This window comes from Hylobates moloch, unplaced genomic scaffold (assembly GCF_009828535.3).
Source record: "Hylobates moloch isolate HMO894 unplaced genomic scaffold, HMol_V3 SCAFFOLD_26, whole genome shotgun sequence".
NCBI classification, from domain to species: Eukaryota; Metazoa; Chordata; class Mammalia; order Primates; family Hylobatidae; genus Hylobates; species Hylobates moloch.
The window spans coordinates 325,931-347,211 of NW_026652301.1; the positions used below are offsets into that span (position 1 = coordinate 325,931).

General features: G+C 43.9%; 1 protein-coding gene and 1 long non-coding RNA gene across 12 annotated transcripts in view; one reads left to right on the forward strand and one right to left on the reverse strand.

Moving 5' to 3' along the window:
- The window catches only part of LOC116463124 (uronyl 2-sulfotransferase), a 442,893-nt gene that overhangs the window by 222,027 nt on the left and 199,585 nt on the right, over positions 1–21,281 (reverse strand). For all 11 annotated transcript variants that reach the window (XR_004246585.2, XR_004246582.2, XR_004246581.2 and 8 more), the window contains exons 4-5: positions 16,407–16,486; positions 5,804–5,957 (exon numbers count right to left, since the gene is read on the reverse strand). Coding sequence is in view for 3 of the 11 variants with exons in the window: in XM_032146089.2 (XP_032001980.1) it covers positions 5,804–5,957; positions 16,407–16,486 (234 nt within the window). In the remaining 8 variants the exon portion in view is untranslated. The remainder of the gene's footprint in view (positions 1–5,803; positions 5,958–16,406; positions 16,487–21,281) is intronic.
- On the forward strand, positions 5,770–12,099 carry LOC131382476 (uncharacterized). The gene is made up of 3 exons (XR_009211979.1): positions 5,770–5,806; positions 11,337–11,400; positions 11,948–12,099. It is a non-coding gene; the product is annotated as an uncharacterized LOC131382476 (long non-coding RNA).

A 21,281-nucleotide genomic window follows, 5' to 3' on the forward strand; every position in this document is an offset into this window, starting at 1 on the left:
ACGCTAACTCGCTACACACTACACACATGGCTGCTGTTTGGTGGTAGCACAGGTGGCAGGGGGTAGCATTCTATTCTAGCTCCAAAATCCCTTTGTTGGTCCCTTCTCTCCTCCCTTGCCCCCTCCTTCACCCATCTTGTTTTCTGTTTGCCTGAAACTCCCAGGGATACCCTCAGGTCTTGCTAACCCCCAGAAGTGGCCTTTGGTCCTAAAAACACCTGTGACTCTTGCTTTAGATACACCCAGGACAAATGTGTTTCACAGCGTTATCTCTGAGGCTGGGGCTTCCTGGTCCTCCATGCTCCTGGATGGCTTGCATCAGCCTGGCGGAGCACTCGGCTCTGGCGTGCCTTTCTCGTTACTCCTCGGAGGGGGAGAGTGCGCGAGTATATGACTTTCCAACCCAGGGCCTACAGGAGCTTAGGTTTCCAAGTAAATAAACACAGGACAAATGTATGCCAGCGGGCTGGGATCAAAACACATCTCCAGCTGTTGGGAACACAAAGAGAAGTAGTTTCCTTAGAAACAGGTTCCCGGGGGAAGGAATCTAGGGAGGCAATTTGAGACCACAGCAGAAGCAGACCTGAGGGTTCAGGACCCAGTATGTCCTGAGCCCCAGGAAAACGGCAGCCCCTATGGACTCCCTGAGCAGAGGAGCTCCAGGTCTGTAGGAAAAATGGCCCCTTTAGGTCATGTGGAGCCAGTAACGGAGCCAAGGGGGTGGGAGCATCAATACTGAAATGTGTTCTGGAGAGTTTTAGCTTCCAAAGCACTTCTGTGTAGAATGCTCAATAGACTCTCCCAACAACCCTGTAACGCAGGCAAAGTAGGTAATATGGTCCCATTGTACAGATGAGACAAGCAAGGTTCACAGAGGCTAAATCCCAGGCCAAGTCACCCAGCTAAGGCAGCTGAGAAGGGAATATAAATACACCTTATCTTAGGCCCCTGGCTCAGCCTACAATTGGAAGCTAAATTTGAACTAGTTGAAGACCAACAGCGTAACTTTCTTACCTTCACGGATTTGGAAAACATAGATATTTACTGAAAAACTTAAAAAGCAGACAATCCAAAGCCCTTCTTCATAAGAAAAACAATGCCTTAGAAATAGAGGCAATGGCTGAGGTTTCTTTCACTCACAGGACAGTCTCAGCTGGTTGGGACAGAGTGGAAATTTCCACACACTGGTATTTCATATGTATACTTTCAAAGTTAAAGGACATTCAGAGTCCAAAACTTTCAAGTAGATTAAAATGCATAGCTTTCTAAAAACCTTTGCTGACTCTGGCCAATTTTCAGACTTCTCCAGAATCCAACAGGGCCAACATGATTCACTGAATTCTTTATGAATTAAGAAGCTGTAAATTACACATCTTTTCTTTTAAACATCATTACTTTCCACACTTTATAGCCAAGCCGAATAAACAGCGTCACAGAGGCAGTGTTCTCTCTGGGAAGATTTTCTCCCTTCTCTTCCTATTCTTCAAATGGAGGATGGCCTAGTGAAGTGGCAATAATGGTTAAGGCAGGAGCCCAATTTGACATTTTTGAGAACTTGACGTGTAACCAGCAGGGTGAAAATGACAGCATAAGAAATCCACTTTCATGGAAGCTTCAAGATTGGAAAAGGGAGTGGCTTCAGCAGGAATAAGATGCTCTCCCTCATCTGGAGATGACAACAGTTGCTCTTCATTAGAAAAAGCTTTCCATCATTCATTCTTTCATTAAATATGGTCTGTGTGCCAGGTATTTCCCTACCCTGGAAATAAAGGAGGCTGGACATGAGCTGGAGAAGAGTCTCAGGTGCTGGGATGTGTCCAAGTGTGCCTGGGTTCAGAGGACCCCCACCCCCAAAAAGCAGGCAGCCACCTCCACGCTGGGGAGTTTCCAGCTCTGGACAAAAAGAAATGAGCCTAAGACAACTGCCTTTTCACAGTATGGCTGCTAGAAGTTGAACTTGCATCTATGCGAGCACTAATTTATTTAAAAATGATTTTCCAGGAAATGCAAAGGAAGAAGAGTTTGGAAAGATATAGAAAGTTTGAGAAAAGCTAGTTGTTCACAGAAAATAAGGTATAGCTATGAGATGCTTGAATATTTGAAAACAAATTGCTGTAACAGCGATGTCTTTGTAAAGATGGAGAGACGATGTTACATCAAATGATTCTGCTTCAAAAGCATGTGACTCGGCCCAGTCCTCTTCTCCCTTTACCCTTCAGGAAGTAAAACGTAAGGTCTGAGTGGGCAAACAGCACCAAAGTGGAATCAGGAGGTCTGGATTCTCCTCCTGGCAGGGACTTTACCCCACCCCGAATCCCAGGCCCGTTCCCACACCCGCAAAATGAGAGAGTCCTCATCCTCTTTGGGGTTCCTGCAAATCCTAGGATTCCTTTACCCTTTCCATTTTCTTCCAAACCACCCTGCCTCACAAGATGATATTATTTCATCCTCAGAGCAGGCTCGGAGGCAGGCGCTGGCCGCTCCCAGCTGTATGCTAAGCAGCTCTGTGAGGCTCAGGGCCAGGGGCAGAACTGCCCGATTTTTGGCAATGGGATAAAGCAAGGGGCTTTAGAGCACTGAGATCTGGAACGACGTGGTAAATCAGCAGACCTATTTCAGGCCAGCAACCAAGACCCTGTGGGCATGCGGTGTGCAGGGAAGGGCCTCCGAGGGGAGGGGTGGCCTGCAAGGAGGGGACAGTGGGCTCCTCACAGCTGCCTGTGCCCCGCTGAGACACAAACAACACCCTCTTTTGAGTCAAACAACTGACTACCCAGGCTTTGCCAAAATGAGGACAGACTCTTCTGAAAGGGAGCAATTTTATTTCAAGGGTCTAATGGGACCAAGGAGATGGAATTAAAAGTTTCAGCTATTAAAAAAAGGCAATAGACCATCTTCTTCCAAATAAACAAACTATCCTTTGAACAAGAAGACAGCCTTCTAACCAGGTCAGGCTGGAATCAGATCATGAAGGGAACACCCCTCCCCCCCCACCACCAGGATCTCTTCTCTTGAATCTGAGCCCCCCAAGTTTCAGCTGTGCTGCTTTGGGGAGCCCAGTGCTTTCCTGCTGGGGCTTTGCCAAGGATCGATCTGATGACCTCATCTGACATAGACCGTTCCCGACCACAGTGCTTACATTTGGAAAGGGGCCCCTACAAAGTTCTAAGGGCAGAATTCCAGGCAGGGAAATCTCTCTACAATCTCTCAAGTCACATAATAAAGGCAGTTACCAGCTCTTCAAAAATATAACACTTGCCCCAAATACCAACTTTCAGTATTTTATGACCTTTTTAAAAAAACTCCAAACCAGGCTGGGCATGGTGGCTCACACCTGTAATCTCAGCACTTTGGGAGGCTGAGGTGGGTGGATCATTTTAGGTCAGGAGTTCGAGACCAGCCTGGCCAACATGGTGAAACTCTGCCTCTGCTAAAAATACAAAAATTAACCAGGCGTGGTGGTAAGGACCTGTAGTCCTAGCTACTGGGGAGGCTGAAGCAGGAGAATCGCTTGAACCCTGGAGGTGGAGGTTGCAGTGAGCAGAGATCTTGCCACTGCGCTCCAGCCTGGACAACAGAGCAAGACTGTCTCAAAATAAAAACACAAATGTACAAATGGAAACTCCAAACCATAATTTTTTCCCCTCACATTTGCCACCTTTCTCTCTAATGATTGCAGCTTATTATTTGTGTGAGTGTGTGAAAACTACATTATATGAAATGATTTACAGGATGGCAACAGAAGCTTGACAGAGCGGAAAAAGCTAGAGAATTCCTCTCAACTCTTACATTAATATTTGAAGAGTAGTGTTCATACGATGTGTTTCCGTATCGCTGTTTTTTTGGCATTTTCTGTTATCCTTTGGTTCTAACTTTCTTAGCATGAGGATTGAATCAGAACTATTAAAAAATTATCTGGATTAAATGGAACGTATGCTGTTTTTAAAAGAACATACAGATATATTAATCAAGATCCAAAACAAATAATAAAGATAATTAGAGAAGGCATTATTCTTGTAGTGTTTCTATACTCTGAATACACGTCTCACGAACTAAAAATCATATAGTCATATTCATAAGCTATAGTTTTTTTATTTTATTTATTTATTATTATTATTATTATTTTTTGAGATGGAGTCTCACTCTGGCACCTAGGCTGGAGTGCAGTAGCACAATCTCGGCTCACTGCAACCTCTGCCTCCTGGATTCAAGGGATTCTCCTGCCTCAGCCTCCCAAGTAGCTGGGATCACAGGCGTGCGCCACCACACTCGGCTAATTTTTGTATTTTTAATAAAGACAGGTTTTCACCATGTTGGCCAGGCTGCTCTCGATCTCCTGGCCTCAAGTGATGCACCTGCTTCGGCCTCCCAAAGTGCTGGGATTACAGGCGTGAGCCACTGCACCCGGCCTCATAATCTATAAAGAAATAGATTAGGGTTTCGCCACCAAAAAATAAAAAAAAAAAAAGGAAAAGCCACTTTTAAAATATATCATCAAAGAAAGAAAATAAAAATAGAAATAAAATCATCAAAATATTTCACTGAAGCCTTAGGTAGTTGATCAAATACTGAAGGTGAGTGGAAAGCCATGGGTCTGGTGTAGTCGTCTTGCCCTGGCTGAGACACTAACTTCTCTTATCTCAGTTTTCTCTACTCTAATCATGGATTTGAAAACATGAATGTGACACTGAGGGGACATCATCCCCAAATGCTCCCAGCCTCTGAACATCCGCGTCCATTATGTTTTTAAAATGAGATGAGGAAGCAGCCATCCTGGCCGTGGCCCCGAGATTCGGTGCTTTTCTCCAGCAGCAAGGCTGCTGCTGAGGGCGCATCAGCAGTGGCCTCGGCTCTGGGCGATTTCCCAGCTTTGGGAACAACACCTCTGACTGATCCTCAGCACTTTCCTTCTTTCCTGCTTGTGCCCAACAACAGCCCAGGATGGGTCCGGGTGAACCCCAAGGGCTCTCTCAGACACAGAGACCAGGACTTCAGCCTCCTGGGCACCAGGCTGTCAGCTCCTCAGTACGTGTTTCTCGACACAGGGATGGGAAATGTACCTTTCGTTCTAGTGCTGAAAGGAAGACGCGCAACTTCGCCCTCCATTTTTGTTACCAACCTCTGTGCTGAGGAAATAATTACTGGGCTCAAGACTAACATCCCTTATGGAGCTGAGGGTCCCAAAACAAGTCCAGAGAAAGCAAACAATTACTGGTGCAATGACAGGGTTCTATCGCGCTGTGGTGGAAAGAACCCAGACTGTGAAGGCAGGAAACCCGGAAACAGTCGGTCGCGGTTGTGCCCTTACCTGAGAGGTGACTGTGGCAAATCCCACAACCTTTGGAATCTCAGGGTCCTCATCTGAAAACACCTCCCCCTCCCAGAGTGGTCATGGGAACTGAATGGGCTGAGGGACAAGAAGGGGCTCTGCCGCCCTCTGACAGACACCCCCCAACACCTTTGTTCTTCTTAAGCACGACAGTGCTAGTCTGGACTCCTTAGGAAAGACTGTTTCCGCTCTGGGTCCCAAAACCTAGCACTAAAGACAACTGAGCAAAGCAAAATCAGAAAATCATTTGAGGAAATGTTCATTAGGATCTGGGTCACCCGGAACCAGTTTCTCTCGCCAAGACCTCCTTCCTGCGGAAGCACCCTCTCTGCGCCACGCTCCATGGAGGCACCAAGGAGAAGGCCTGGGAAGGGAACAGTGAGCCTTCCCTGGTGGAGGGGCCCCTCCTCAGGCGGTGGAGGGGCCCCTCCTCAGGCAGTGGGGAGACCACCTTTTGCATGCAACAGGACTTACCAGGTAGCGCTCCTCCTGCCTCATGCTGGGGGTGCGGATCATGTGATTTTGTTCCCCTCTCCAGTCTCCAAAGCGACGGAAAAAATAGTTAGATAAGAACCGGTTGACGGGGTCTCTAATGATGTTGATGTAGACAGGCTGGTCTCCTCCAAACCTAACACAAACATTGAGTTCGTTACAACCCATCACTGCAGGAGGAAAACAGGGCCTACTTACACAACATCTCCCCTCCCCTCTCGGTTAACTTATTGAAAGATGACCTCCTATGCTAAGGTGCCAATGGCACGTAATAAGCAAACAGTGTTTCCCAATAGGCATTTTATTATAATGCAGGAAGTGGGGAGGATGATACCTGTTCCAGGTACCTGTTGAGGGGCTGTGAGGACATTTCATAGTATAGCACGGTACAAACCACGCCATTGTGCATGTTAAGGAAGAGATGGTGTCTAGTTTTCTCACTAGGCTGTAGGTTTCTTGAAGATAGGGGCCACTCTGTATTGGATTTAGTATTTCCAATGGCTAGAACAGAACCCACAGGGACACAATTGGCCCTCGGTGAATGTTTCAGTTGATTGGTAGGTTCTGACTGCCTTGCTGGGTGAGACGGCACTTCCTCTACATTGTAATTCAAACAGTTCCCGGTCAGGTGCTCTGCAGTAAGGGAGTGAGTAACAGCCAGTCTTCACTGAGCACTCGCTGTTCACCTTGTTCTAAATACCTCATGCAACCAGCTTGCTGAAGCCCCATAACACGTCAATAGAGTAGAAAAAATAATTATCCTCATTTACACTTGGGGAAACTGAGGCAGGAATAAGGTTCATAACTTGTAGCTGAACTAGGATATGGGTCCAGGCAATCTGGCTCTAGAAACTATGCTCTTAATTATGGAAAAGTGATTTCTGGAGTTGAGGAAATTTTATGTGGGATATCAAGAATGAAACAAAATTCAACATAATTATCCTCAAGTGATGGCAAGTGGCTTCAGATAAAAATAAAGCAAATAGCCAGGTGTTCCATTTTAATTCCTTCCATGAAAGGATTAGACAAATCCACTAAATCCTGGCCCAAGAACAAGGTCTTCCGGAGGCAAAGTGATGAGATTGGCTGGATTTGTCTTAAAGATTCCTTCTTTTTTCCCTTTGAACTGCCCGAAAGCAGTAGCCTTGAGGAGTCCGGGGAGAGTGCCCCAGTCTCTGGGCAGAGGTCATGCTCTGGTGACCTCCTGAGGGGCCTGCAGGGTTCTCTAGCCCTATGACCTTGTGACCTTCTGAGGAACGTGCCTGGACATTCTGTCAGGGGTCAGAAAGAACTAAGAGAAAACAAACTGACAGGACCCCACTCCTGCCTCTCTCTAGCTGGCAGACTCCGTTTACCTTTCAAAACCCAGCCTGGGGTCACATCGCATCCCTCAGCAATTAATGCCCAACCCAGGGTCCATGCCTCCCTCCTCTGTGCCCCGGGCCGTCTCTCCTGCACTGTGTGGAAATGTGTGCCTCTCCCATCAGACTGTGGGCCTCCTGCAGCCAGGAACGACACCCTCTAGCTCAGTGTGTGGCACACAGTAGGTGCTCAACAAATGACCAAATGAAGAAATGAACATCTGAGTGTATGCCTCTCAGTTGTTAACGTTTCTTCCCATATCATGGGGCTCTGTTGTCAGAGGAAAGTAATAACAAGCCCCCATCCTTTTCTGTGTATGAATTCATATAATGTTGTTCCTGGTTTATCTGCATTTTTAAAAAGAATCTTCAGATAGAAGAATCCAAAGGAACAACTCTGAGATAGTGGAATTTCAGGCACCAGGACACATGAATGATACCCTGGAGCCCTTAAATACTACCACATTGGAACACACACAGCTAACGGGTGAGATTAGCCTTGCAGTGCGAATCTTGTTAGTTCTCAGAAATACACATTCATGTAACTGGATGAACAACTAACTGGAGTCCCAGGATTTAGCTGTGCCAACCACCAGCTAACTACTGTACACACCCCAGATTTATCCCCCTTTTAAAATTAAATTGGGTTTCATATCTATGATAAACAGCAACTAAAGTAATAAAGCTAGGGACTAGGAAGACAAGGCTTGCATACCAAATATGCACCTAATTAGACCCTCAAAATTGCTTCATGCTTTTAAAAACCTCAACTGTTCTTTCATGTTCATGTGAAGAATGACTGCTAGTGCTAGTTAGCAGAACTGCCCAATCATGTGAATCCATGCACAGCGTCCTATCAGGAGATGGCTCTTAGCCTCACCACTGCCATCTTTGATCAACGGCAAGAGAAGTAACGACTGGCAAGTCTTGATGAGCATGGATGACCTGCTCTTGTTTGCACGTTGCAACCCAATGCAAGACTTCCAGAATAATTTTCCAAAATGGAAGTTTTAGATGGCTTAAGAATGTATTGTCAAGTATCAGATAATATAGTAGGCTCTCTCTAGAAGTTTCTAACTATGAGAAAGAGGTGTCTGGTATACATTTTCCCCTTTGCAGAAGGCAGTAATCGTTGCAGGCTGCCAGCCCTCTGTACACACAGCTCCCGCCAAATTGGGAAAATCTGGGGTGACACGTCAGTTATACAGAAGAGGCCAGAATACCACCATGCTACCACGAGGGACCAGAGCATAGCACATGTCCTAGTGCCTGAGCAGGGAAGCAAATTTTCCCACCATCATTCTATCCTCTTTCAGCATCAGTTTCTCCTCTCAGTATTTTAAAACTCTGGTCAGAATTCCTGGCTACCATTTAAAAAGTCTCTGGGTCACCTGAACCTTTTGCTCACTCATGATTTCATTCTAGGGATGAGAATGGTTTGTACCCTACCATCGCATACAGTGAAACACCTTGACTGATCTTTAAAAGCCATGAGAGAAGATTCCACAATCTCCCTGTGAAGTCCATTGTATCAGTTGAAAAGTCTTTCTTATACCCAGCCAATATTTAACATTTTCCTTTTATGCGTATTTCCTTTTGTTTGAACCATTTGACACAAAGGATTTGCATCTGCTATGCTTTTACAACACTTAGCCTTTTCAACTTCAATTTTAATTCCTTTAACTTTTTGTTGTTTCTTTCAAAAATTCCTTTGGCTTTTATCTTAAGACTTTATTTCCCTTCATTTTATAATGTATAGCTCTAATTTGATCTTTATGGAGCTCTAAAAAATTGTGGTGACTATGGCTGATCACAGGTTCTAAGTAGTGCATACACGAGAGGGTAGAAGAGTCAGGCCATATTTTGTGTTTTGTTCAACAACACACCCTTTTGTCCTTCAGTCACCACAATTACTCCTGCATCTTTGAAGCTCTCTTTTAAGTCATCCTAAAATAGCAGGCATTACCAATTTCTTCGACATTTGTTCACAGATCCTATTCACCGACTCTGTAATCACTCCTCTGGGCTTCCTTCGGACTCTGCAAATGTGTCATATCTTTTAAATTTTTACTCATTTTTCTGATGAGAAGATGAAGATCTGCAGCAGGGAATAATTTTCTAGGAAGCATAACTGCATGGTTCTCACTCTGAGAGGCATTTCCGAACACCTCATTCTGAGCATTTTCATCAGCATCGGTCCACACTGCTACCTCAATCAATTAATCAACCCATCGATAATATTAGTCACCTCTTCAACAGCTACACAAAGCACTAGGGTAAAAATTTTAGGTATGTTTTCATCAAAATTTGAAAAGCATTCTTCCTGAGGTAATAATTATTGCACATATTAAATCAATACTTAAGACCGGAATTATCCTGGAAAATTAAGACTGTTTTGTACCCCAGTTATAGTAGAGATTACTGTGATTGGAATCAGTTTTTGAAAGTATATCCTGTTCTTCTAAGAAATTCTAGTAAAATATATATATTTATCTTTTTCATCATTTTAAAGTGTACAATTCAGTGGTATTAAAACATTCACATTGTTGTGAAGTCATCATCACCACCCGTCTCCAAAACGTTTTCATGTTCACAAATGGAAACTCTGCCCATTCAACAAAAAAATCCCTTTTCCTGCTTTCCCCACCCCGGTAACCACCATTCTGCCAAAAGCCTACCTCCTTTTTAGCCTGTGGCCTGGAAGCAGAGGTTATCTTTGCGCCACTATCTACATTAAAGGGTGAAAAGTACCGCAGGCCAGAGGCCCAGGGCTTTGATCCTTGTCAGTGAGGGAGGAAGACACTTTGAAGTGAGAGAAAGGCCATCATGGAAAAGAACAGGACCTTTTGGGGGCAGAGTGAGGAGCGGCTGAGGCGGAGAGGGATAGAGCTGGCTGTTTATTTTTGAGATGGAGTTTCACTCTTGTTGTCCAGGCTGGAGTGCAATGGCGTTATCTCGGCTTACTGCAACATCTGCCTCCCGGGTTCAAGCGATTCTCCTGCCACGGTCTCCCAAGTAGTTGGGATTACAGGTGCCCATCACCATGCCCATCTAATTTTTGTATTTTTAGTAGAGATGGGGTTTCGTCATGTTGGCCAAGCTGGTCTCGAACTCCTGACCTCAAGTGATCCACCTGCCTCGGCCTCCCAAAGTGCTGGGATTACAGGTGTGAGCCACTGCACCCAGCCAAGCTGGCTGTTAAAGGGCCCTTTGCTGGAGCCCGTCACAGTAACAAGAGTCTCTGAACGTCCAGTGGGGGCCAGCATGGTGGGGAGGTCTGGCTTCTGTCCTCACACCCCCTGCAGTAGGCACTTCCATCTCCTCTGCCCAGGACTAGACCCCCCCACCACCGCCCACCACAAAACACAAGCAGAAGAGACAGCTGTGCTCTGTTCTCCGGTCTGTCCCAAGGCAGAAGAGATGGAAACATTTGCTGTGAGAAGCTGAGACAAATGGGGAAGGAGGTGGGTAGCTGGGTCAGGGCTCCCGCTCACAGAGGAAGATGAATTGACAAGGCATGAAATAAACAGTAAGGAATAATCAGGAAATGAGGGAAAGTCCAGATTATACTCATCCCTGATGGGCCAACACAGCTGGTGGCCCATGCAGCGGCAGAGATCCACTCCCCATAGAGGGAAAAGCAGAAACATGAGGAAGAAAGTGCCAATTTAGGAAGATGAGCCCAGCCAGGGTTCACATAGGGAAAACCCAGAGAAAACTCGCACTTGTAAATGGAACTTCTGTGCAGTGTTTAAGGAGGCAGAGATGGTGTTAACTGCTGATACCGATTTTTACTTTGGTGCTTTCTTCAGAGTTTGCAGTGTCTGTCAAATGATAAGAGATTTGAAGGGCACAGAATTGAAATGGATCACTTGGCTAAGAAGAATAAAAAAGTCAACATTTACAAATAAGATGTGAAAACCAAATTGACTTGTGGAATTAGCGAAGTCTGATTTGTTTTGTTAAATGATGCCATCAGAGGGCAGAGTTTGTTCACAAAAGTTGATACAAGAAACACTGTTCACATCAGTAATTGAGACTTCACTTGCAGGGAAGAGAAAAGGTGTCCAAAATGCACCCCCTTGCACATCACACCCCACTGCTTTTCTGGTGATTGACTAATTTTCACATTTTTGTTTGTTCATTTTTGGAAGTTACCATTGGCACCGGAACCACCATCTGAGATACATGAGAAAACAGAAATGGAACTAAAGGAAGGTGAGGGGGGTCATGGGAGAGAAAGGAAGAATGATGTGAAAAAAGGATAAGGGAAGTGGTGGTTTGAAATTATTTAGCATATTGGTGTCTCTTATAATGCATTTGGACTATTTTGACAGCATCGGGTTCTGAGACAAAGCTTCTTAAGGGTTTCCCTGCAAAAGGACATTTGGAAGGGTGAGGGGCATTGTAGATTGCAAAAATATTTATACCCACCCCCAAAAAATAAAAGCTTAGAAAACAAATAAAATTGGGGGCAGGGGACAGACAAATTTGAATTGTAGTCTGTCGCAAGGCTTTCTAGTGTGTGGATCTAAGATAGATTTTGGAGGGATGCTGTTGATGTTGGAAAGTTGATCTTTTTCAGAAACTGCTTCCTAAAGTTTCTCTGAAAACTGAAAAAAGATACATGAAACCATAGTATGCAAATATTAAAACTCCTACTTAAACATCCTAACAAAGAGAAGCATCTTTTAGGCCAAGGTAGTTTTAACTCAATTCTCCAGATAGTCCAGGTGAAAAACATTTGTCTGGCTTGAATTTCCAGGGAGTTCCACAACTGTGTGCAACAGCAACCCCCACTGAAGCCTGAGATCTCTGCTGAGCTCGCTGTGCCTAAGTCCCCCGGCAGGAAACCTTCCCCGAGGCAAAACACCTGATCGGTCTGAACCAATTACTTCCCATCTTTGGATTAATAAACTTAGATATGGTTCCTTCTAACTCTAAAAAAGGAGAAAGAAGAAACAGGACAAGAAGCCTAGATGGTGAAAAAACGAAGTAGGTCAGCTATAGAAACACCAAGTGCTCACAGGATTGCATTTTACATGATTCAAGACTGTCTAAATTTCAAGGTAAAAATGCCATCTTTAATGGAATAAAAAAAAGAAAGGGCAATTAGCTATGGTATAATGCCTTACCCTTCAAAAGTTCTGACCATTTGTGTGCAAAAAAAGTGTGGGGAGGGAGGCCTGACTGTCATCCTTACAGTCTGCTTGCCAGCAAGTATCGTGCGGCATGTTAACGATGTGCGGAGGATTGGAAATATCAACAATAATATTAGGCTGCAGTGTCAGTTCTTCTTATGGGAACCTCATTATCCTGAAACAAGCAATAGGTCTGTCAGCAGCTATAAAGGCAGGTTTCTTAAGATCAGCTTCATTATCTTTATAACTTATCATTCAAAATACATCTAAAAGTTATTTTTTAAAGTATGTTAATGTCCTTGGTTTTGCATGATGGCTCACGCCTGTAATCCCAGCACTTGGGAGGCTGAGGTGGGCAAGTCACTTGAGGCCACGAGTTTGAGGCCAGCCTGGCCAACATGGTGAAACCCTGTCTCCACTAAAAATAGAAAAATTAGCCAGATGTGGTGGTGCATGCCTGTAATCCCAGCTACTCAGGAGGCTGAGGCAGGAGAATCGCTTGAACTGAGGTTACAGTGAGCTGAGATCGCACCGCTGCACTCCAGCCTGGGCGACAGAGTAAGACTGCATCTCAAAAAAAAGTAATGTCAAAGGCCTCTTAACAAGTTCCAGCTTAGTTGTTTTTCTCTGTCAATTGCATATTGACAGAGAAATTTTCCTTAAATAAAGCTATTCCCTTAAACAATGAAAAGCTGATTTTTAATGTCCCATGGTTCTATGAGTGGAACAATCATAATCTTGTCATATATTAAAGTTCAAATGATCATTCTCTTCATTTTTATGGAAGTCTGGTAGCTAAGGGCCCAGGCCCTGGTACGTGGGTGTGAAGAGAGGAGGAGGTTGCTCCTGGGGAGTCAGTTTTGGCTTTTCATTGAAAGCAGCAAAGCTGGTCAGGCAGTCTCTTGTTATTTCTGCTTAAAACTCTTGACTGCTGTTCCAGTCCAGTCGTGTCCATCCTGGGTTGCACTGCATCCCTTTCAGTTCCTCTTGGCCCTGCTCTTCTGCTGGTTGCTGTGCTGGGAATGCCCCCCCCCCGCCCTTCACTTGTCTAAAGCTGACCCATCTCTCACCTCCCTGCGGAAACACCTTCCCAGAGTCCTTGTCCCACAGGGAAGTTCCTGCTTCCCACCTCCGCTAGGGGAAGCCCTGTGACCACCCTCTCCTTACATCTGTCACACTTTAATGGAAGAAGAACTTAAGAGTCTCCCGAAAGCAAGAAAAACATTTAATGTTGACTGCAGAAGCCCCAGTTCTCATGTAGTGTATAGAAGAGAGAAGGTAATCCATAGACATGTGTTTAATTAAAATGGAACTGAGGGAGGAGAAGCAGAGCCCAGCCCTGTCCTCAAGGTGTTTCCATAGAAACCGAGTCAGGAGCTGGGTAGTGGGCTCAGCCTGAGACGTCTACAGAATTGCCTTTTTAAGTGCCACTCTGAATGTATATAGCATCTGATATGTTTTGGCTCTGTGTCCCCACCCAAATCTCATCTTGAATTGTACATCTGTAATTCCCACGTGTTATGGGAGGGAACTGATAGGAGATAATTTGAATCATGGGGTGCTTTCCCCCGTACTGTTCTCGTGGTAGCGAATAAGTCTCGCAAGATATGATGGTTTTATCAGGGATTTCCGCTTTTGCATCATCCTCATTTTCTCTTGCCGCCACCATGTAAGAAGTGCCTTTCGACTCCTGCCATGATTCTGAGGCCTCCCCAGCCACATGGAACTGTAAGTCCAATTAAACCTATTTTTCTTCCCAGTCTTGGATATCAGCAGCATGAAAATGGACCAATACAGCATCCTTCTCTCAGAAGGCCTTTCCTTCACAGGTTCAGAGCATCCCTATATGGTAGGGATGACTGAGAACTGTCCTTGTTTTACAGATGGAAAAATAGAAAACAGAGACCCCCAAGAGGTTGAACGGCTTGCCGAGAATCATGACCAGTTGGGAGGCCAGTTCTGACACCAGAGGTCCTGACGGCAGGGCCAGTACCATTTTCTGTAGACATAGTGTCTTCTAAAAGGCATTTATCATTTTTTTTCCTTTCAGAATTAGAGCAATGAAGACTAAACTCCTGTACATGTGTTTGATGGTAGAGGCCATAACAGAATATGGCCAGCATACTGTGATCTGCCGACCCAATTAAGATACTGGCCATGGCTTCTAATTTGTGTTTTACACTGTTCAGAGATAAACATTTAAAATTTGTTGCATTGCAATCTGTTTGGTTGTAAAGATTTGACTTACGAAGCAAGAAGTGTTCATGAACGAGGTTTAAGGATGTCAGGGGTGACTCAGAAGGAAAGGCGCTAGGACAGCAAGGATCAGGGAAGCAGTGCTTTTCTCTTTGCAAGTCATAAAACACAATGCCTGAAAGAGCTAATAAGCCTTGTTATCTAATTATGTCTAATAATATGTTTGTGGCCTTCTGGAATTAAGAGGCAGGGCACACACCCTGGATAATCCGGTAACAAGCCATTTTATAAATGTGGTTGAAAACACAGTCCTAGCTGCCCAGCACCTGGCCCTGGGTCACGGTGGAAAATTTGCAGGAGTCCTGTTACCATCGCAGGAACTCTGGTTATCAGGAAGGCCCAGGAAACTTCAGGGAACACTTGCTTTTAAAGATAAGGCGGCAACTCCTTTTCTCTGCTTAATAACTTGCTTTACTGAATCTCATTCTTTGCACTCAACTTGCACAGGACCTGCTGCACAGCAGGGAAGTCCTTGAATGGCTGAAATCTTCTTCCAGCCAGGTGGGTTGTCAGGCACCCTGGACCAGGGCAACAGCTCCTCCAGAGCCAGCTACCTGGGTGCCTGGCCTGCAGGAGCCACTGGGTCAGCACTAACTAGCAGATGTTGCCTGCTGCCCTGGGTCCTTTGGTGCCCTCGTGTGGACCTGCAAGGAACTGTCATCCCCATGTTAAGATGACGGAAGTGCCCGTCAGATGGCTGACAAGGGAGGCCCGGAGGTTCCCAAGCTGGTCTCCAGCAGATCTGCCTCTGGATCCAGTGATCTGTCAGCCATTAGATAGCAGCTGTGAATGCAGACTTGAGCCAGCACAGGGAGAGCAAAACACTAAGTGCCATCAGCAAAGGAGTGAGGCACAGTGACAATCAACCTACGCTAATGAAAGACTGGGGAAGAGGGCACTCAGAACCTGAAGCTAGTAATTTAACAAATAGGGAATCTAAAAACCTGAATTTGAAGATTTGCATTGTTATCAGAAGACCACAGCCGGTGGAAACAAAAACCAGAATTTTAAATACCTCCCCAGCATCAAACACGCAAGGCTTAGAAAATCAAATGGTTTACAGTCATGCATTGCTTAATGTCAGGGGTACATTCTGAGAAATGCATCATTAGGTGATTTCGTGGTTGTGCAAGCATCATAGAGTACATACACAAACCTCGATGGCACAGCTTACTGCGTATCTGTGCTGTAGAGTACAGCCTATTGCTTCTGGGCTACAAACCTGGACAGCATGTGACTATACTGAATACTGGAGGCAACTGTGACACAATAATAATCATTTGTGTATCTAAACATAGAAAAGATATGGTAAAAATACCGTATTATAATCTTATGGATTAATATATATATGAGGTCTGTCATTGACCAAAATGTCATGATGTGGCACATGACTGTATTTAAAAGATAGACAGAGGCTGGTACTTTGGATCCTAGAAAATACTCATTACTCTAGCACTAAATTATTTCCAGAGTTCTGTGCAGGTTCAAATTGTACAAAAATGTGCAATAAAATATTTATGCTAAAATACCCATCTCCTGCCTTGTTTCAATACAAAATCTGATTCCTTTTTAAAAAACAGCTATTAGATCAAACGGCTTCTCATTAAAAAATAATTCCAAGTTTTTATAAGATTCAAGATAGTAGTCTAGGAAGAAATGAAGTTTCTGTTCAAATATTTCAAATTTTGATCCCTCCATAGCAAAAATAAATGGATTAAAAATGTCTTTTCAAGGGCAGTTGCACTGCCTTGTAAATAAAGGTAGATTTCTAAAGTAATTGTTCATTAGAAGAAAATGAAAGAACCATTAAACTGGAAAGTGTCTTACCTTGAGAAGTTGAGGAAATGAACATGTCGAGTGAATAAATAGGGTTGTTCGGCAGTACTTATATTTTTAATCAGTTCCATCTATTAAAAAAAAGTACAAAATTAGCATATATGGGATCTAATTTACCAAGCCATATTAAGTTAAAGGTTATCTATCCAACTCTTTTTATTCCCACTTATTACCACTAGACCAGCACTATAAGTGCAATATTTATCAAGTTTTCCATAAGGCTCCTTAGTGAATAAAACAGTGCTATCCAAATTGATAGTCCTGTGTCTCATTTAGTTGATCATTACCATGAAAGCAACATGACAGATTAAGTAATTTTGACTGGAGAAATCAGTGTGTTGCTGTACTAAAATGTAAATAAAAGAATGCCTTCTATCCCTTCCTTTAAAGTCAAATCAAGGAAGGAGGTTAGTCATTATCTTATTCTGTAATGATATTATTGGGATATACAAAAATATTGAAACAGGTGCTACAGAATTGAAAAATGGAATAAAATGAGGTACTACTTCATTCTTGTGCTCCTTGACTATGAAATTTATAAGGAAAATATTCTATAGGAAACACATAAACCTCCAAATGTCTTGGTTTTTTGGTGGGTGGTCATCTGAATTATTTATTTGCAGTTATCAGCAAGGCAAAAAGTAGTTTATATTCGTATAAACTAACTTTTATGGCCTTCTGGAACATGTCATGATACAGAAAATGTTTAGTGAAATCTGTTAGAAATTCCAAGCATTCTTATGACTCCCTAACTTTGTGAACTTCTCTTTCCCCAGTTTTTCTAATTGGCCCCATCAAAACGAACACACTGTGGAATTTTTAAAAAGCACATTGCAGCTTGCTACTTTGGATGAATGTCAGGAGTGCAACATTTCATGTTTTATGAAATAGTTGAAGTTAAAAAACTGGAAACAAAACCAGTCATTCACACGTTAACCGCAGTAGCAACAAGAACAATAAAATAAGAGTCTGGAACTCCAGGTTTGTCTCAAACATGACAGAAAACCCGAGTCTGCCTTGTTCCTTTATGTCTAACACAGGGGCTGACACATATATAAGTGCTTGATAAATATTTGTTCAATGAATTAACTCCAACTAGTACATGCTTTATAGATTATTATGCTAGGATCTCAGTGTGTAAACCTTGTAATTAGATATTCAAGCTCACAACGATTGAAGGAATGAAATTGAATTTTAAAGGTAAATGACTCGCAGTTCATAAACCCTGTGCTTCTGTTAGTCAGTGGCAGGTATGAGTGAATAATGGTCTGTCTGTCCTCAAGCCTCAGTATAAAAGGAAATTGAATCCTGCCTCTTTATCTACTATTTATCCTGGACACACCACCTGCAAGTGCTTGTTTTTGGTAGTAAAACTTCCTGCGTGGTCACGTTGTTAATTCTGATTTTTGATGGATTTACTAATAGAATTAACGGTTTGGAGACATAACCATAGGTAATTTATCTCTGAGGGTGCCTGCTTGGAAAAATAACCCTTGACTGTGTGTATGTTTAATGTAAAGACCATTAATGCTTTTATCGCTAGATTATTTTACTCAGATATTTCTCTGCACACAGAAGAGTCATACAAGAAAGCCCCCTAGTATTGTACAAGAAAACTGGAAGAACAGGTCAGAAGGAAAAACGTTTCTTTCACATATTCCACATTAAGTTAATTCTCTAAACACATGTCAATGTGTTAAATTTAATGGAAGAATAGTAGTAGTTAGATTTTGAGAACAGTGTCATAATAGTCATAAAGCTGTCTATTTCAGGAGAAAAAAATGGATTAGCAGTGACAATGTATAACTCTTTCTAGACGTATCTTTAAACATAGAATCAACGTACTAATGCTCGTGTTTATTGTATTAGCACAGTAAAGGCAAAGGGTGCATTTCAGCTGTCAGCCAGTTTGGTCTTCACAAATTCTAAGACTTTCCTTGTTTCTGTGGACAAGCAGTCATCTTCTGAACTCGTTGCTGCCATCGCTTGAGGTCTCTCATCTGGTCCTCCCCCCATGGCCAACAGCCTGCCTCTCCCTTCACCGAAATCTTATTTGCAGGAGAGGCATCGGGGGTGAAAATGGCACCACCTAAAATCACCAACGAGCCACCTCTCCTCTCCCTGGCTCATGCGGGACCACTCCTGGCCTTTATTCCGATTCCATGGCATAAATTCACTCATTCATTGAGTGCTTATTAGGCACTGGAGATAAAAACAGGAATAAGATGGGTGGGAAGACACATGAAGAAGACAGTGGAATATGTCCTAATGGTGCCCTCAAACTCCACCATGGCCACAAACACACTTAATCCTCACCCATCTTTACTCTTTATCCAGCCTCATCCATCTCTGGACAGTCTGGTTCAGGTTACCGGTGCTTGGCATATTCCCACCTTTGATCCAGCTCTTTCCCGGACTCCCATATTCAATGGTGTGTTGAGCCATGTGAATTCCACCTGTGCTATTTCCCTCAACTGGCTCTCAGGACCACACATGCTGTGGCCAGCCAAATGAGAACCCTCCTTGTTCCTTCCTCACACTAAAGCCTGACCAAGTCCAAGCTCAAGTTTAAGTTCCCTCTTTTACAACATTCTTCTGCTACTCCTTGTGTGTCTAAATACTAACCACTCTTTACCTCTGGCTAAAATATCTACCTCTCCAAGTAGCCTTCCTGGATAGCCCTTTTCATTCAACATCATTTGATCTCCCCTCTGTGTCAGGCAATGTTGCTCAGGGTTATGGCTATGGAGATGATGGATTTGGTTCTTGCCGTTGGGAAGCTGTCAGAGTCTTGTGGTTGAGGTGGACTAAGAGGCAGGTACTATCATGTGATAACCACCATGAGGTAGATGGTAGATAAGTGAAGCACCTCTCTCTACTTTCAGATGGGGAGGTAATGCCTCCCCAAGGAGGTTTTCCTGAATGGTCTGGAAGGGCCTAGAGGAGTAAGCCAGGAAAGAAAGGGATTCATGGCATTGCAAATAATGAAGAGCAGACACAAAAGGCAAAACATAAAATGATACGGCACCAAGGAACTGCAGGAGTTCAGTGTGCCAGAGGTGTTCAGTGATCCGAGATGGGATCAGCAAAGTAGCAGGTGAGACTAGAGAATCAGATAAGAGTCAGGTAATGGAGGGCACTGCAGATCACAGCAGGAATTCTGACATTTATTCTGTGGGTGATCAACAGCCAGAAAAAATTCATTTTTCCAGACCTGAGGACAGGGTGGAGAATGTGAAGAAGGGTAAGGATTAGATACAGAAGCAAAGCCAGGAAGACTGGGCAATAATCCCAACAGCAAATGACAACGGCATGAACTAAGGTCGTGGTTTTCAGCGTGGTCCCCAGATCTGCAGCATCAGCATCACCTGAGACTTGTTAGAAATGCAAATTCTCAGGCTCCGCCCCAGGCTTTCTGAATTAGAAGGAACTCTGGGGGAAGGGGTGCCAGCAGTCTGTGTTTTGCCAAGCCTTCTAAGGGATGCTAAGGCCCAAAAGTGTGAGAACCATTGAACTAAGTCAATGTAAGTAAGACAGAAGGGGAGGTTCCGGGAGGGTTAAGGAGGTGACCACCTGCCAGTGGAAGGGAGGCAGGGCGAGTGGCCAAAAGAGCTTCCTTCTCAGATTCCTGGCTAGGACAACCGAATACGTGATGGTATCCATTCATGGAGATGGGCAATACTGGGGGAGGAACAAATTTGGCTGCAGATAATGGGGGAAATGGGCTTGGTTTTGAACATGACCTTCCACAGCAGTGTATCTGAAAATTTTTCAGGACATGCACTTTCTACATTACATCGTAGTTGAGTTTGTGCATGAGTCTGAGCTGGAATGTAAATTCTGTGAGGGTTGGGGGCAGGCTTTATCCCCTAGAAAGCCTACTCAAGGTACTTGGACAGAACATACACCCCACAAATATTTATGAAATGAAGCTATCATCTTTAGAAATCCTTTTTGGAGTCAAGAAATGTACAGTTAACTGAAGACAGAATTATCTAGCACTCAGGCTACGAATTTAGCCTTTCTGAGACAGACCCATATGTTCATTATCCTAGTGTCACATGGAGCAAACAGTCTTACCATTATAACATCCAGGACATAACACCATCAAACAGACTCCCATTTTCTGAGTGCACCAAGGTGCTCTTTATACATATGGTGTCATTTAATCCTCACAAGAACCCCATGAATAAGTATTATTATTATTATTATTATTATTATTTTGAGACAAAGTCTCTGCTGCCCAGGCTGGAGTGCAGTGGACAAGAACTCCACAGATAAGTATTATTATTATTATTTTGAGACAAAGTCTCACGCTGCTGCCCAGGCTGGAGTGCAGTGGCGCGATCTTGGCTCACTGCAACCTCCCCCTCCTGGGTTCAAGCAATTCTCCTGCCCCAGCCTCCCGAGTAGCTGGGATTATAGGTGCCCACCACCATGCCCAGCTAATTTTTGTATTTTTAGTAGAGACAGGGTTTCACCATGTTGGTCAGGCTGGTCTTGAACTCCTGACCTCAGGTGATCCACCCGCCTTGGCCTCCCAAAGTGCTGGGATTACAGGCGTGAGCCACCGTGCCCAGTCATGGATAAGTATTATTATCCCTACTGTAGAGGTTAAGAAACTGAGGCACAAAAGGCTGCATTGGTTGCTTAAAGCCTCATCCACACAAAGAGGTAAAGCCAGGATTGAAATCCAAGTCTTTCCAATCCCTAAACCCTGTTTTTTATTTACTGGCTGCAATCTATTCACCATTCCCACTGAGATTTGATCTATACATAACCTTTCAAAATGGAAGGAACAGATTGGTTAGCACAAAACTCTGGAGAACAAAGAAGGTTTATGGAATATAAATTTTCTTTCCTTGT